This window comes from Sceloporus undulatus, chromosome 5 (genome assembly GCF_019175285.1).
Source record: "Sceloporus undulatus isolate JIND9_A2432 ecotype Alabama chromosome 5, SceUnd_v1.1, whole genome shotgun sequence".
Lineage (NCBI taxonomy): Eukaryota > Metazoa > Chordata > Lepidosauria > Squamata > Phrynosomatidae > Sceloporus > Sceloporus undulatus.
Genome location: NC_056526.1, coordinates 99425521 through 99442019, shown reverse-complemented (window position 1 = coordinate 99442019; position 16499 = coordinate 99425521). Strand labels below are relative to the sequence as shown.

Below are 16499 nucleotides of genomic sequence, written 5' to 3'. Positions count from 1 at the left end.
GACCTCCATGGCCCCCTTCTTCCCCCCGGCTCCTTCATCCTCCTCCTCTGTCACTCTTGGCACCCTTTCTCCAGTTCCTCCCTCTGCCTTCCCTCTGACTGTCCTTTGCATCCCCTGTCAGTCACCCCGATTGCCCTTTTTTGCATCCTTCCTCCGGCTCCTTCCTCCTCCTCTTCCGTCTCGATGAAGGGGAGGGAATGTTCTACCCACTGCCCTTCCTATGACCTAAATCCCTCCCCTGAACTTGCCCCGATTATGATTAGGGGCAAGTTCATATTAGCCGAACCTGGGTTTTTCCAAAAGATACGGCTGAACAGGCCAGCTGTTCAGTTGCTGCTCCCAGGGTGACTGAATGTAATGTAGCAGTGACCAAGCAGCTGGTCAAGCAGTGACTGAGAGGCCTCTTGTCCATCCCAGCCTATGCCACAAGGCTGATATGGGGGAGAAGCTTCTCAATCACTGTTCGACTGGCTGCTCAATTGCTGCTCCCTTTGCACCCTTTCACCCAGGAAATAGCAACTAAGCAGCCAGCTGAGCAGCGACCAAGAAGCTTCTTGGCCATGCCAGCCTTGTGGCATAGGCTGGAGTGAATGAGAGCCTTCTCGGTTGTTTCTCGAGTGGCTTCTTAGTTCCTGCTCCCAAGATGACTGGGTGCAAAGGGAGATGGCTCTTCTTCAGTCCTTCATTGTCAAGGCAGAGAGGGGTGCAGCCAGTTTCCCACTTTTCTCCCCATTGAGAAAGGACCCCCATTTAAAAAAGTAAAGGACTCTTTCAAAGAATCAACACCGGAAACCGCTCCCCTTCATTCCCCAGAGACATGCCTTCCCTACAAAGCTTCAGGTTGTCACAAAGCTTAAGCAGGCTCCCAAATTTGAAAGCTCCTTTTTGCTGCTACTTGCTCCCCCCCCCCCAACACAAACATTTTCTAACTCCTCATTTCCACCATTTTCCTAAAGGCCACTGGTTCCCTTTGTCTCTCTTGTGTAATAATATTTTGACTGAAGCCCCTCTCCCATTTCCTTTTCCCTCAACCCCCCCTCGAATTTTTCTGCTGCCCCGGGAGCTGGTATCACCCACTTTGGGAATCACTGCTCTAAGATGTCTTGAGCCTTTTCACATATATTGTTGCCAAGCTAAGTCTCTCACAGTTTATTTATTCATTTATTTATGTAACTAAATGTATTTATCTTTGTTGAATCTGGTCTCATCAGTTTCATCCCAGGGTTCCAGCATGTTGATCTTTTGTACGGAAAGCCTGTCTTCTGTGGAGCTGACTATTTCTTCTAGCTTTGTGTCATCTGCAAAACTGATAGACAGTCCAAGACCAAATCCAGAGATTAATCCCTTCCCCCTTAAATTGTGCTTCTATCTAATCTAACTCTATATTCCAAAGATGAAAATCATGCAGTGCTCCAGATGTTGTTGGATAAGACCTCTTACCACAGGCTAGGTTGGCAAGGGCTGGTGGTAATTGTAGTTCAACAAATTCTGGAGGGCTATGTTATTTCAATTCCTTCTATATACTAGCCAGTCAGTGTTTAGAAATTTACATTATATTTGTAATTAGTAATTTGAATGTAAACCTTTAAACATTGGATGGATGGTATATATCCTGGCTGGGTGATGATAGATAGATAGATAGATAGATAGATAGATAGATATAGTATATCCTTCAAACAAGCACTGAATAGAAAGGGACCTATCTCTGATCCACAGTTCTGACTTCATGGTTCTAATGAATACATACATGTTTGTGTGGGAATGGTCCATCTTGTTTTCATTTGTCTAATGTGCACACAATAGCAAGATCTTTCATGATAATGATAATGATAATAATAATAATAATAATAATTTGTTTTATTTATATACCGCTATTCCAAAGATCATAGCGGTGAACAGCAAGTAAGCTAATTAGCAAGTAAGCCAATTTGCCCCCAACAGTCTGGGTACTCATTTTAGCGACCTTGGAAGGATGCAAGCCTGAGTCGAGCTTGGGCCCTTTTGCTGGTCTTGAACTCGCAACCTTGTGGTTTCGAGTGAATGGCTGCAGTACAGGCATTTAACCACTGTGTCACCAGGGCTCCATGATAAGAAATAACAAACTAGCAGAAGCCCCTGCTTGAATGAAACTCTCTGCACATGGATGGAAGCTTTTGGTCATAGTGCATGGTCATCTTTTATCAACAATTTGCAGAAAAACAAGTTGTACAGTGACAGTACGATGAGAATAAAGTATGGGCTGATATATATATCTTTAGTCAAATATATTTTAGAAAGATTAGAAATTTTAAAAGCAAATGCTTCATAAATATCAATGTTAAAATATTTTTAGAAAGAGATTGACTGCATATTAATTACTTTTTACAGTTCAGCATATCCAACAAAAAAAAAAAAAGATTTTCAACTCAAAAATGTTTAAATAAACTAACATATTAAAATATTTTTGTATTTTAACACAAAAGTGACCATCTGTGGCTTTGTGTTATTACCCCTTTGAAATACATGCTTTTGTCAAAGACAAAAATCATTCTCTGTGGTTGTACTACAGTGTATCACATGTTCTCTGAGCTGTAATCTTATTTTATTTAAAGCTTAAGATCTGGGACAAGTTCAAACTGATCAGCAGGAATAAACTATAACAGAAATAAACTACAAGGGAGGTGCTGTTTGTCTTCCAGTTCTCAAAACCATTCTGTAGTAACATAGCAGGTAACCTAATTCCCTGCCTACCATTCTGTCCTCAGCTATGCACCAGGCCAATCCTTTCATCTCTTATGTAATAACATTAATCTACAAAGTAAGAATAACCTCATCATCAGTGTAACTTCCTATATAAGGGGAAGTCATATTGCAGTGGTAACATCTCTGAATACAATCCAGGAAAGTATTAATGACACCACTTTAACTGCCATGGCTCTATGCTATTGAATTCTGGGATTTCTAGTTTTGTAGGTATTTGGCCTTTTCTGTAAGAGAGCTCTACTGCCATAACAAATTACAATTCCCAGAGCCATGGCAGTTAAAGTGGCATCAAACTGGATTATTTCTGCAGTGTGGATGCAGCCTAAACTTCATTAAAAGCAGTCTTAGGCGGGATACAGACCGCCTAAAAAGGGTGGCCTGCCACCTCCTCCATTTCCGCCAGCGGGAAGCCTCAGCTGCCAAACAGTGAGGCTTCCTGGCGGCGAAAAAAGAACCCGCAAAATGCGGGTTCTTTTTGCGTCGCGCTTGCGACACCTGAGTGTGCAAATGACACACCCGTGACATCACCAGCGCGATGGGACATGTGGATGCTATGCGTCCGTCACGTCAAAATGGCGGTGCCTGTGTGTACCGGGTGCCGCCATTTTGACACCCCTGTCACGTGCTAGGGGTGAGGCCAGTATGGACGCTGCATCCTCAGTCAACCCCTAGCATGTGACAGGGGCGGCGCAAAGGCTTGTTTAAATTGGGTCTTAGAAATCTTCTTTGGTATCAGTCTTACTTGATTCACAGTGTAATAAAAAGAGAATGTCTCATTTTAAAAAATGGCAACAATACAGCATTGATAAATTTCTGAATCTCATAAGCCTTTCCACCATCTGAAAAAAAAATACGTCATGCAAGACTGGTTTCATTTGAATACTTACAAATAATAGATTATGAATAGTTGCTTAAGGAAAAAAAGGTTGTGACAACTAAATATATTTAAGAAGATAGTGTGGCACATTATCATCATGTATATTCAAGGAACACCAGATTACATTAAAAATGGGAAAGAATTCTTGGGGGGGGGAATCTCTGATGAAATATGAAACTAAAATTAGAATATAATATTCTGAATGAACAGAGGGCCCCTGCATCTTTAGCAACAACAACAACAAAATCATTTATATGCAGTGGAGCCAGCGTGGCTTAGTAGTTTTAGTGTTGGACTATGGTTCTGGAGATTCCCAGCTTGGAATTTAGAGAAATACTGAGGGTGATCCAGTGGTCACGAATAGTAAAAGAGAAGGGAGGTCAGGCCAGATGGGAGTTTCTCAAAAGGGAGATACTTAAGGCACAATTTCAAGCAGTTCCAATGAGAAGGAAAAATGGGTTCTTCTGGTAAAGAAGGAAAGTTACAGTATAAATCAGTCTGAATGGGAATGAGAGTCACTTAGGAGGTTTTGTTATGATAAGAGACATATAAAAATAGACATACTTTTCCTGTATTTTAGTGTTATATTGTTAAGAGTGTAATGTCTACATGTTTTATTGTCATAAGGAATCTGATGTGTTTCAGTTTTTAGTATTTGGTTAATGTTTTAGTGTACTAGCTGTTTAAAGAGAGCCAATGTGGCATAGTGTTTTGAGCATTGGCCTACAACTTTGGAGATCAGGGTTTGATTCCCTGCTCAGCCATGGAAACCCACTGGGTGACCCTGAGCAAGTCACACACTTAGCCCCAGAAAAACCCATGATACCATCACTTAGAGTTACCATAAATCAGAAACTATTTGAAAGCACACAGAAACAACCATCTGTTTAAAGAATAGTAATGTCCAAATGTCTGTAGTTATTTGTTTCGCAAAATAATCTGTTCTTGATACATTTTACTAATTATTATTGGCACAGTCTTATAGTTTTTGGTCATACAAATTGCATCTCACAACTTCTTTAAAAGAATTAACAAGAGTTTTTAATGAAATAGAATTTAAATTATTATGTGTAGAATACACATATTGGTTCTGTTTAGGAAATTACAATTTAAATAATTTGGGATTTTGTTTTGTTTTCTGAAGAAGAGACACATATCCCTGTTCCAAAATTGCTTCTGCTCCCAATGCAAGGTTTCTACAAATTCTGCATAGTAAAATTCTGCAAAAATACTTAAAACCATAAATATTCATGAACAATGTTCAAATCTGAGGTTAGATGCAAAGTACTTATGTTAAATTTCATTGACATTGGTGTTGATGTAACATTTAACTACTGAACAGGGAATTGGCACAGGGGATTAGCAAAGAGAAAGGAGAACCTCTGCTCCACTTTCAACATTTTGCACTGGAAACCTCCTTTCTAAGCCTTGAGGTTGCCTTTTACCTCTTACTCGTAGAAGGCCCCTTGTCAATGTCCCAAGTGTCTTCCTCTTACAATATCTTAGGTAGTGTGTTTGCTTGTGCCTATATGATTTCACTCAGGCAGAGGCTTCTTTTATGACAAATAAATATTGACTTTATTAAATAACATTTAGCAAGAATGTTGCTTAGCTAGAATAGTGCATATGTGGTACGGTTACATTAACACTTGCAGCATTTCTGAGTTTCCTCTTTACAATCTCCAATACACTTTCTCTCCCAGTTGGTATCCTTCTCTGACCATATTGCGACCACTTTGTCTCTGTCTCCGATTTCTCTACAGTCTTATCAGAATACTGCTCTGACTTTCTCTAGGCCCAGTCAGATTCCCTATCTGACCCTCTCTCCATAACTCTCACTCAAGAACCTCCCCTGAACTCAAACCTTCCCGCAACTCAATTCCCTTCAACTTCTTTCAACTCTCTTAAACTCCCCCTCAACTGCACTCACAGTCACTTACTCCTGCTTTTTTTAATCTACTCCTTCCCCTGCAGCCCCTCCCTCACAATCAGCCCAAACTGAGGTTGGCTGTCAGGAAACTAAGTCTGGCCAGTGACTCCGTCACACTTGCCTATATCAATTAGAAAGAGGAAAAGCATTCCACTGTTACTACCAGAAAGTTAGGCAGGGGAGGAGACAGTAGGGTCTGTGGCTTATGCAGAGAAAATGGGCCAACAGATTGATCTGAAACCTGGCAGTTCAAGATAACAGGTTTGAAGACTGCAGATGCCCGTTTGAGGCAACAGGATAGCACATGTTATTTATAGTAAAGTTTGACTCCAACAGTTTTACAATTTTTACCACCCACCCCCCTACAAAATAACTACAGTACACACAGCAATTTTTTAGTTGACTATTAGTTATATTATTATTATTATTATTATTATTATTATTAATTTTATAAATGGACATAAATTTACAGCACTATAAGTTCAATACATGTAGCATAAACTAATATAGATTAGAACTGATATATGTAAACAAAATATCCTCACCAAACAAACTGTGGAAATGGCCAACTACAAAGAGTGGCTCAATATAGACGACCAAAAACACCATCCTGGGGCCAATTTTAGGGCTCTGAAGGGCTGGGCATCCATATGTGCCTAGCCCTTCTAGCAGAGCCTGTGCGCCATCTTGCCAGTGCTCCACCCACACGGGGTGCGCAATGATGACGTGTGGGCATCCGCACACCCAAACAGCACTTGCCAGAAGCATCATCGTCAACACGCACAAGTGCCATTATGGTGCTTCTAAAAAGGTTGGCGCAACACCAACGAGGAGCAAAAATGGGCGCCATGGAGATGCCCATCTGTATCCCCCCAAAAAAATAACTGTAGTCATTTTCAAAGGTATATCTGAAGTCACTGGGAGCTTCATTTTAAAAAGGGAGTAGCTGACTATGCTGAACTTCTAGCAGAATTGATCTGTGAGCTGCTACTATAGCACTGCAGTTACTAGTTAATCAACTTGACATTGGAAATACATTGTTTTGGAATTTGGCACTCATTAATCAGAGTTATTTTCCTAATATATTTCAGGGGTAATCTGAAAACCATGAAACAATTGCTATATCATACTGACAAAATGTAAAGAGGTGACTCAGAGTTAGCGTGGTGTTGTGGTTTAACCATTGGCCTAAAGATTTTATCACACGTGGCTTTTAAACTGCACTTAAAGTTGGAGAATAGCACACGACATCACTTCCGACCCATCACTACTATGCTTCTGAAGTGTGATCAGAGTGCACCTGTTCATCGATAGGGAAACCCATCAATAAGCTCCCAGTCGTGCAACTATGCCATCAGTCCTCAGGTGCAATAAATTCTTCCCATGGCAGTTCTGAGATTAGGCAGTAGAATGGTGTAAGTCTCTTCTTTTCTTTCCCTCCCTCCCGCCCCTCACCCTATTTCTAAACAGACTGGTTTTCTTCTTTTCTATTTTCTTTTCTTTCATCTTTGTTTCACTAAATCACTTTGCCATCACTCCAGAATTGTGTTACAACTCCCCCCCAAACTGAAAGGCATGCTGGGTAAGACAGTGCAGTAGAATGTGTGAAGGATCATCAATGGCAGAAACAGCCTCTGTTGCACTACTGCAGAGTCACGCAACAATGAATGCTCCAAAACAGTATTTTCATCGACTGATGTGACTGCAGTGAGAATGAGGCTTGTGTGATAAAGTTCTACAACATTGGAGACCAGAGTTCAAATCCTCCCTTGGTCAAGGAAACCTGCTGGGTAACTTAAGGCAATTCATACTCTCTCAGTCTCAGAGGAAGGCAAAGGCAAACCCCCTCTGGACAAATCTTGCGATGAAAACCCTGTGATAGGGTTGCCAGAAATAGGAACACAGAAAGCTGCCTTAGTCAGACTATTGGTCCATCCAGCTGAGCTTTGTCAAGTTTTACTGGCATTGACTTTCCAGAGTTTCAGGTATGATTCCCTCCTAGGCCTAAATGAAAATCCCTGGTAGCATCCTGTAGAAGGTCAAGGACTCCTGAAATAAACTGATATAAGCAGACTGAGTGTTCCTTGTAAGTTCAGGGTGCCAAGAAGAAGATTCATGAGGCCAAAGGTTTCTTGAATGTTTATCTGATAATTCTGCTGCAAACAATTAATTTTTGGAATTATGGACAGAGTTTCTGGGTCAACCCAACTTTTTTTGAGAATTATACAGCCATGCTTAAGGGAAAATATACATTATTGTATGGGAGGTTATGTATTTGTGTTGCATATAATTATTTTAGCATATATTCAAACTCCCTGTTATTTGCTAAGAAATAATAATCATTTGCTTACCTTTCCAACTGCAAGTCGATCATTATTTGAATAAAGGCAGTTTCACTCTCTTCCGTTTATCTAGCAGTTAACGTAAAAAAAAATAGTCACAAAACAAATTATAGCCTGCAACAGTATTTAAACTAAACATTAGACAGGGGAATCATTTTAAAGCTAACATACCTTACATTCCACAACTTTCTCATTAAACAATTTGCTCATTAATTATTAAACAGAGAGTCTGTGAACATTTAGAAGGGAATGCCATAATCATAAAAAGTCAATATGGGTTTCTGTGAAACAAGTCATGCCAGACTAATCTGGTCTCTTTTTAAAATAAAATTACCAGCTTGGTAGATGAAAGGATTGCTGTGGATATAATATATCTTGATTTCAGTAAGGCCTTTGACAAGGTCCCCCATGATATTTTTGCAAACAAGATAGTAAAATGTGGGCTAGACAAGGCAACTGTTATACGGATTTGAAACTGGTTCACTGGCCAAACCCAAAGGGTACTCAGCAGTGGCTCCTCTTCGTCCTGTTATCAGACAAGGGAAATTGGAAGTATAATCCAATGGCAATCCGAACGCAATCATGGGGTTTAATGTTATTGCATGATAGACTACCACATGCAATTTTGGGCAATGGGAAGTCAGTCCGAATGCAATCATGGGGTTTCATGTTATTGTGTGATAGACTACCACACGTAATTTAGGGCAATGGCAAGCTATTTTCAGGCAATGGGAAGTCAGTTTGAACACAATTTGAATTCATGCGAATTCGCTGAACTAGCGAATTCATGTGAATGCATTCTGGCCCCATTTTCTTTTCATTCGAAATTAAGAGAAATTCCTCCCGTGTGATAAACATCCTGGAAAGAAGTGACCAGTGCGGTGCCACAGGGTTCTGTTCTGTGCCCAGTACTATTCAACATCTTTATTGACAAACTGGATGAAAGAATAGAGGGTATGCTTATCAAATTTGCAGATGACACCAAATTAGCTAATACCCCAGAGGAGAAGATCAAAAATCAATATGATTAAAGTTAATTTAATCAGGGAGAACTGTAAGGTTCCAATTCCAAGTCAATTATTATTTGAATGAAGGCAGCTTCATTCTCTTCACTTAGGCAGAAAAAATGAAATGAACAAGTTGCTCACCTGTAATGGTGTTTCTTTGAGTGGTCATCTGTGAATTCACACAAATGGGTTATTGTGCATCTGTGCAGCAATGCTCAGAAACTTCTAGAATCTCTGGGCAAAAGTTAGTTAGCAACTTTTTGCAACTTTTTGGCGGTAGCTCCGCCCACTCTAACAGTCCCGCTCTTCTCCAGTTCCAAATGAGCTGCATTAAGTGTGACAGCAATGCTAGCAATGAGCAGGACAGTGAAGGGAAGGATGGGCGGGTTTGTGTGAATTCGCAGATGACCACTCAAAGAAACACTGTTACAGGTGAGCAACCTGTTCTTCTTCTTCATGGTCTCTGCAAATCACACAAATGGGTTAGACTGACAAGCTTAGGTCAGAGGAGGAGGGAGTGTCATGACACAGGTTGTAAAGTTGAACAGCTGAATTTATTAATGACAATAAAGATATACATGGCAAAACACCTGTCATTGTCATTTGTCAACATAAAAATAGACCATAACTAGTCAATGCAAACTAGATAGTAACACTGCCCTCCCAAAGGCTGCATCTCGTCTGGCTCTGGTGTCCAGCCTGTAATGTTTAATAAAAGTCAATGGCTGGGACGAGACAGCAGCTTTGCAAACATCCTCCAAAGGAATCCCAATAATAATAATAATAATAATAATAATAATAATAATAATAATAATAATATGATATAAAAAGTCACTGAGCAGAATCTACAGGGAAGGGTTCCCACTCTGCAGTTCCTGGTATAGGTCATTCACCAAGGACACTACAGCTGCTTCTGTCTTATTTCCAAGTCTCAAACCAGATTGAAATGGATCTTGATAATCCATCTCATTCATCTGAGAGCTGAGAGACTACCATGCACTCTGTTACCTTGTCCAGAAATGTTGCTGGAAACTAACAAGTTGTTGTCCAATACAGTGGGATCCAGGGAGAGCTTTACTACAATGGTTTCTAACTACCCCCTTTAAGCAAATGGAACACCTCTAGGCAAGATGTAGTTGGCCACTCGGTGTATTCATTCATCCAGTCCCCCTCTGGCTTTTTAAAATAAACCAGGAAGGGCCAGGATCTAATACACGTGTGGCGGTCCTCACCTCTCCAGGAATCCTGTTCATATGGTTGGGCTGTACCTATGGAAAAGTATCCACTATCACTGGACAAGTAGAGGCCAAAGTTACACCCACTGGATCTGTAATAATTATAGCATCCAATTCAGACTGGAATCTAGTGATTTTATCTGCAAAGTCCAATATGATAATTTATTCTAGAACCTTTCCTGGCAGTCACATCAAGCATGTTTGCTACATTGGCTTCCCCTTTCCTCTGTACAACAAATCACAAGAGAAAATGATTTCTTCCACCCCAAGGTTCTCATTACTTCCACCAGTTGTTGACTAGTACTTCCCTACTTATGACTTTTGATGAGGGCTTTTTTTAGAGGAAGACAGTAAGGGGCCCTGTGGATCCACAAAAGCAAAAGGTAAAACCCTTGGGGCCACACTTTACCTACTGCTGTAGGTAGTCAAAATAGATGTTACTGTTGTTGATGATGATGTTGTTGTGTCCCTCCAAATAATTTCTGACTTATGACAATCTTAAGACATGGGGTTTTCTTGGCAAGATATATTCAGAGGGAGTTTACCTTTGTCTTCTTCTGAGGCTGAGAGAGTGTGACTTGCCCAAGGTTACCCAGTGGGGAGAGCAGGGACTGAAATTCTGTCTTCCAAGTCTTAGCCTAACGATCAAATCACTGCACCACACCGGCTCTCCAAAAGATATGCTGTCAAGTCATACGTTTGTGTCAAGCATAGAATGACACAATTGCAGAGTTGGAAAGTACTCCCAATAGTCATCCTATCTGAATCACTGAAGGTTATCAAGAACTAAAGTACCCTTCACATACAGCCATCCAACCTTTGTTTAAAAATGCCAGTGAAAGAGTGCTCAACACCTTTAGAGGTGGTTTATTTCAGTCAGACAGCCCTTACCATCAGGACATTCCTCCTAATCTTTAAATGGAAAATCCTTCCTTGCAATTTCAATCTACTGGTTTGGTTCCTGCCCTCTAGATCAAGAGTGGTGATCAAGGATAGAGAAGTAGTTCAGCTTTATTTATCTATGTTTTCATTTTTCATTTTGAAACTGACAAGCCCTGCTTTATATATAAATGTTAGTTAATAAAACTTTGCTGTCATTGTATCTGCTTTTTCTTACATACTACTTGTGATATTGCAGGTATTGACCAGAACTAACAAATCCAAATCTACCTTGGTTTGCTGGTGAAGACAGAACAAATGAAATAAACTTCTTTCTTTCTTTCTTTCTTTCTTTCTTTTCTTCTTCTTCTTTTCAGAGAAGGCAATAATTACATAGAGTTGAAAAGTCAGTGATCTTCATTCTGTCTCCTAAGGGAAAATTTTGTTCAATATGGTTATAAAGGTACCAAGCCATACACACAACATTTAAACAATTTGGATATACAGTATTTCAAGAATTAAAATGATTTACTGGGCAAGCATGCACAGAAGCAAGTGAAGTCAGTACAATTCATTCACATATTCCAAAACCATGGTAGTCTGGTCTTGTTTTCCAAAAAGAAAAGGAAAAAAAGGATTATATCTATTATGAAGAGGAAATTAAATGTAATTCTAATTGAAGCAAGTTACTTCCGTTTGTTTCTCACAAGAGGAATTCTAAAGGTAGCACCTCAAATCATCATTCATAATATTTCAATAAAATTATCCTGTCAGGTTTGTTATTTTATCATAAACCAACCGAAGTCTCTAAAACCAAAAAAACCCAAGATATATAAAACAAAACAAACTGAAGGGTTCTAACAAAAAATGTAAATAGCCAGGATAAATTGTATCCCACTTCCAATTACAAAAAAGCAATTGTATAAAGAAATAAGATAATAACTGAACCCTGGAGCAGAAAAGCCAGTATTATTCCTAAAAGGGTATAAATATCCCACTAAAAAGTCTGCAAATGCAAAGAGTGAATATATAATGATAATAAAAATTTCAAAATTCAAGGGCAGAGTAACTGAACCCTGGAAGAAAAAGGCCAGTAAAATATCTAAATGGGTAAAAATACCCCACTTAAAATTATGCAAATGCAGAAAATAAACTGAGATAGTAATAATAAAAACTCAAGGCCAGACGCGTTTCGACTACAGTCTTCCTCAGTGGCCTGCCAACATATATATATACATACATCAACTCCTCAGCTCACACAATGTGACTGCACTCAATTCAAAAGTAGCAATGATCTTGTCCTGCTCACAGAGTGTCTTATATAACCAGCTGAACTGGTAATGAGAATCATCCTGCCAAGACTCAAGAAAAGAACCTAGGGAAAACCCAGGGTGTAGAAGAGCAATAAAAACCTCAAAACAGCCAACTCACACATAAGGCTAATGGGGATTCAGATCACCAACTATGAATCCATTTGAGTTCCAATATCTCTAGTTGTGTTATGTTCTTGGTATCAGATATCCCATCTAAGTACCAAATTTTAAAAGAAATACTTATCCTGTAACATAGTCCCTTGTATAAGCAGCAAAACCAATGATGGGAACCATCCTGCCAAAACAAAAAGAACTTAGGGAAAGAATATGAAAAAAATCAAACTAGCCAATTCACATTTTCATTTACGTCCACCGGGGATTCAGATTTCAAACAGTGAATCCATTTGAGTTCCAATACTTGTAATTGTTTTATGTTTTTAATATTAGATATCCCATCTATGCACCAGAATTTAAATGAATCAAAAGTATGATGTTCCTCTAAAAATGTTTTACCAATGGAGCTTCTAATTTACGATTTTTGATACAATTTCTGTGTTCAATAATTCGGGTCCTTTTCTCTCTGCTGGTCATACCCACATAAATTAGTTTACAAGGGCATTCAATTATGTATATGACATTTTTACTTGCACATGTAAAAATTTTATATAATTCATAACTTTTACCATCAGCAGTATTCACAAAACATTTCAAATTGCTGCTGTGTCTATACACTGAACAATGTCCACAGATGTAGTGTCCCTTGACAGTCAGACTATTTTGTATAACTGTTATTTATCGTGCCACGAATCAGGCACTGATGCTGAGGGAATATGGGCAATTAAATATTTGTTGTTGTGTGCCTTCAAGTTGTTTCTGACTTATGGCCAACTTAAGGTGCACTTTTCATGGGGTTCTCTTGGAAAAATTTGTTCAGAGGAGGTTTGCTATTGCCTTCTCCTGAGACTGAGAGCATGTAACTTGCCCAAAGTCAGTCAGTGGGTTTCATGCCTGAGGGAGGAATTGAATCCTGGTCTCCAGAGTTGTAGTCCAGCACTCAAACCACTCTACAACAACTGTGGTTCTAGCATGCTATTTTTTAACTAGCAATATAAGTCAGTGATAACATTGATTGGCAATTACTTCTGTTTAATCCATACAAGCATAGACTGCAACAGGTTTATACAACCTTGGTTTGGTTTTGCTTTTCCAGAAACATCTCAAAGTTGAAAACTATGCTGTTGCAGTATGAACATTAATCAAATAGGATTTCTGAAATATCCCACTACAATATGTATAAGGGAAAGAAAAAACTGTGTAAGAGTATAGTGAACCTTTCAGGGGGTGGTTGCTGTGGAAGCTGCCAGATAAGAGAGAAATGGGAAGAAGCAACTCTGCAAAGTTACATGCCATGTTTACACTCTGTTTTGGACTAAAATTGCAGCTTCGTTCGTATGAGATGATGATGATGATGATGATTTCTTAACATCATTCTCTATGGACTGAGGTGGGGAACAGCAGATTAAAAAACAGCACATAACATCAGTTGAAATGTAATGATTAAAGAAATGAAGAAAGAGGAATGAATGAAGAAAGAGCAAGTAATACAGTAAGAGATGACAAGATGAGCTGACAGAGTATGTACTAGCAAATATAAAGCAGAGGCATAACTGTGATCTATATATCTAGGACAAGAATAGATCCAGAAAGAATGAATAGATATGTTTTTAAGTGATATTTTCAATTAATGTAGTTATTAAACACTGAAATCTGTTAAACCAAAAGCAGATTGTTTTTTTATTGTGCACGTACTTGAATGTCGGCCAAAATGGTTCTGCCAACATTATCAACTCTACTTCTAGAGGTATGGCCTCTTGCAAGTCCCTTAAAGTTAATAAACTTAAGGAACCTTCTCCATTCAGGATTTAACATCCTCTTGTCCTGAGGTGAAACCTGAAATTTGTGGCATTGCTAGGTAATAAAAATACCAGGAGCCCAGAGTCACAGAACACAAAAAATATGCATATGTCTATTTATATATATGAAACCAGCATGGTTTGAGCATTGGACTACAACTCTGAAGACCGGGGTTCAAATCGTCACTTGGCCATGCAAACCCATGACCTTGGGTGAGTCACATACTCTCAGCCCCAGAAAATCCTGTGATAGGGTTCCTTAGGGTTGCTGTAAGTCAGCAATAACTTGAAGGCACACAACAATAATAAAAATTTATGTGTATAGATGCAAATCTTAAACCAACATTAGAGATACAAAAAAACTCTGAGGGTAACCAACAAAATTATTTGGGCTCTCTGCTGCAACTGCACTAATAAGGATAAATGTTTCTATTGTGTGTATTTTATATTTTATTGATGCATATAGCTTTGAAATTTTGGAGCGTAAGTATGTTAATATTGTCAAATAAACAAATATTATTCCTCCAAAAAATATTCTTACAGTGCAAAATGTAGTAAGACTTGGGCAGACACTATACACAACACATTCTGAACAATTTAAATGTGATAAATAAATGCTAGGTTTGTGTGTGATACTTTGTTTATATTGTAGATATTACAAAGAATAATGTAATATATATAACCTTTTCAGAATTCCTGAAGCTGAACCAAGATTTTGCTTTACTGAATACAAAGGCAACGATGTGTTCATTACTCCTGAACTGTTTTTATTTTGATACAGGTTCCTACAATATTATCCACCAAGGACTAGTTGGCCTCTCTCTTTTCCAGTACTGAGATGATTGATTGTCAGCTTTTATAATATTGGGTTCTTGTTCTCAAAGTCTTGGTGTCACAGACACTGAAAGCATGCATGAAGTCCATTTACTCTGAGCAGAATAGAGCTTTAACACAAGAGATTATCACACCAGAGCCAATTCAGCAACAATCACAGCATTAAAAGAGAATCTGACAGTATTGTTATGGTGGTTGATATTTTCGCACATGAAAGCAATAGTGTAACAAAATTTGGCAACAAAAACCAAATTAACTTATGATTACGTTCTGCACATCTCCACTAATAATGCATTATTACATTGTACTTGGTCATTTTACGCATGCACCATTTTCCAAGATGATAAGGGCCTCCCATGTTCATCATCAGAGCCAGGGTATAACACCCTTAGCATGAATTTTTTAAAAAAACTTACCTCTTTCTCTGGATCTTCCAGGAAGATCCTCTTCCTGCACTGGGGTGGCTGTCTGCACAAGCATCCTGCTGAGCTGCCAGTTGCTTGCTCTGAGGTCAGGACTAGGCACCCAGTCATGTGATCATCAATGGGCGTCTGGTTCTGACCTCAGAAGTGCATGACCTGCAACAATGGCTCATGTGTCAGGCAGCCACCCTGGTGCAGGAATGGAGGCTAGGTAATGGAGGGGGGACAGTTGGGGCAGCTCCGAGACCAGAATATTCCAGGCTGCCCCAGAGTGTCCTGCCAAGTGCATACAAGTTCAAGAAAGTGTTAACATTAGGTATTTGTAACTTGGCTATACAAAACCCCTTAAGCAAAGTCAAATTATTGGCTCATCCAGCTCATCACTGACCATATAACTTTGGGTACAGCCAGGAAGGCATTTCTAAATCTTTTATCAAAGATCTTTTTAACTGGGTAATAGGGGATTGAACCTACATCTCTTGACAAGGTTCTTATTTTCTTACTTTTTTTTCTTTTAAATTTACAACTTTGCTTACCCCAATAAGGCACAGTATTATCAAATTGCTATATGTTGGTCTTTAAAAAGTCATCATAATCTCAGTTCTCAAATAGCCCACAGTAACACCTCAAAAGGTAAATTTGTAGAGAATTAAATTATTGTTAGTACTGTTACTTATTATATAAAATAAAACCAAACTATCACCAGATTACTTCTGGTGGACGCCATTCAAAATGCTTATTTGTGTTCTAATTCAAAGTGGCTGAAGATGTATAATATACTTCTTAAGGTTACACACAATAGCCAGCCATTACAGCCACAGTTCAATTTGAGTATTACCCTAATAAAATCCAGCTTTTCAAATAAGAGACTGAGTTTGAATTAATAACCTTTCAAACATTTAAGATAAAGAATATGAAAATGCTTCCTTTTGCAACAGTTTAGCTCACTCCTATGACTTCTCAAAACTGACTTAAAGTAAACTTAAATTAAGAAAAGAATGAGAT

General features: G+C 38.9%; 1 protein-coding gene across 8 annotated transcripts in view; it reads right to left on the bottom strand.

The window, feature by feature from the left end:
* Positions 1–11348: 11348 nt before the first annotated feature.
* Positions 11349–16499, bottom strand: part of JAKMIP1 (janus kinase and microtubule interacting protein 1) — a 66060-nt gene continuing 60909 nt past the window's right edge. For 6 of the 8 annotated variants that reach the window (XM_042470901.1, XM_042470908.1, XM_042470907.1 and 3 more), the window contains one exon: positions 11349–12620. In XM_042470901.1, the coding sequence (XP_042326835.1) occupies positions 12468–12620 (153 nt within the window). In that variant the 3' untranslated portion in view covers positions 11349–12467. The remainder of the gene's footprint in view (positions 12621–16499) is intronic. The other 2 variants (XM_042470909.1, XM_042470910.1) reach the window with 1 other exon arrangement.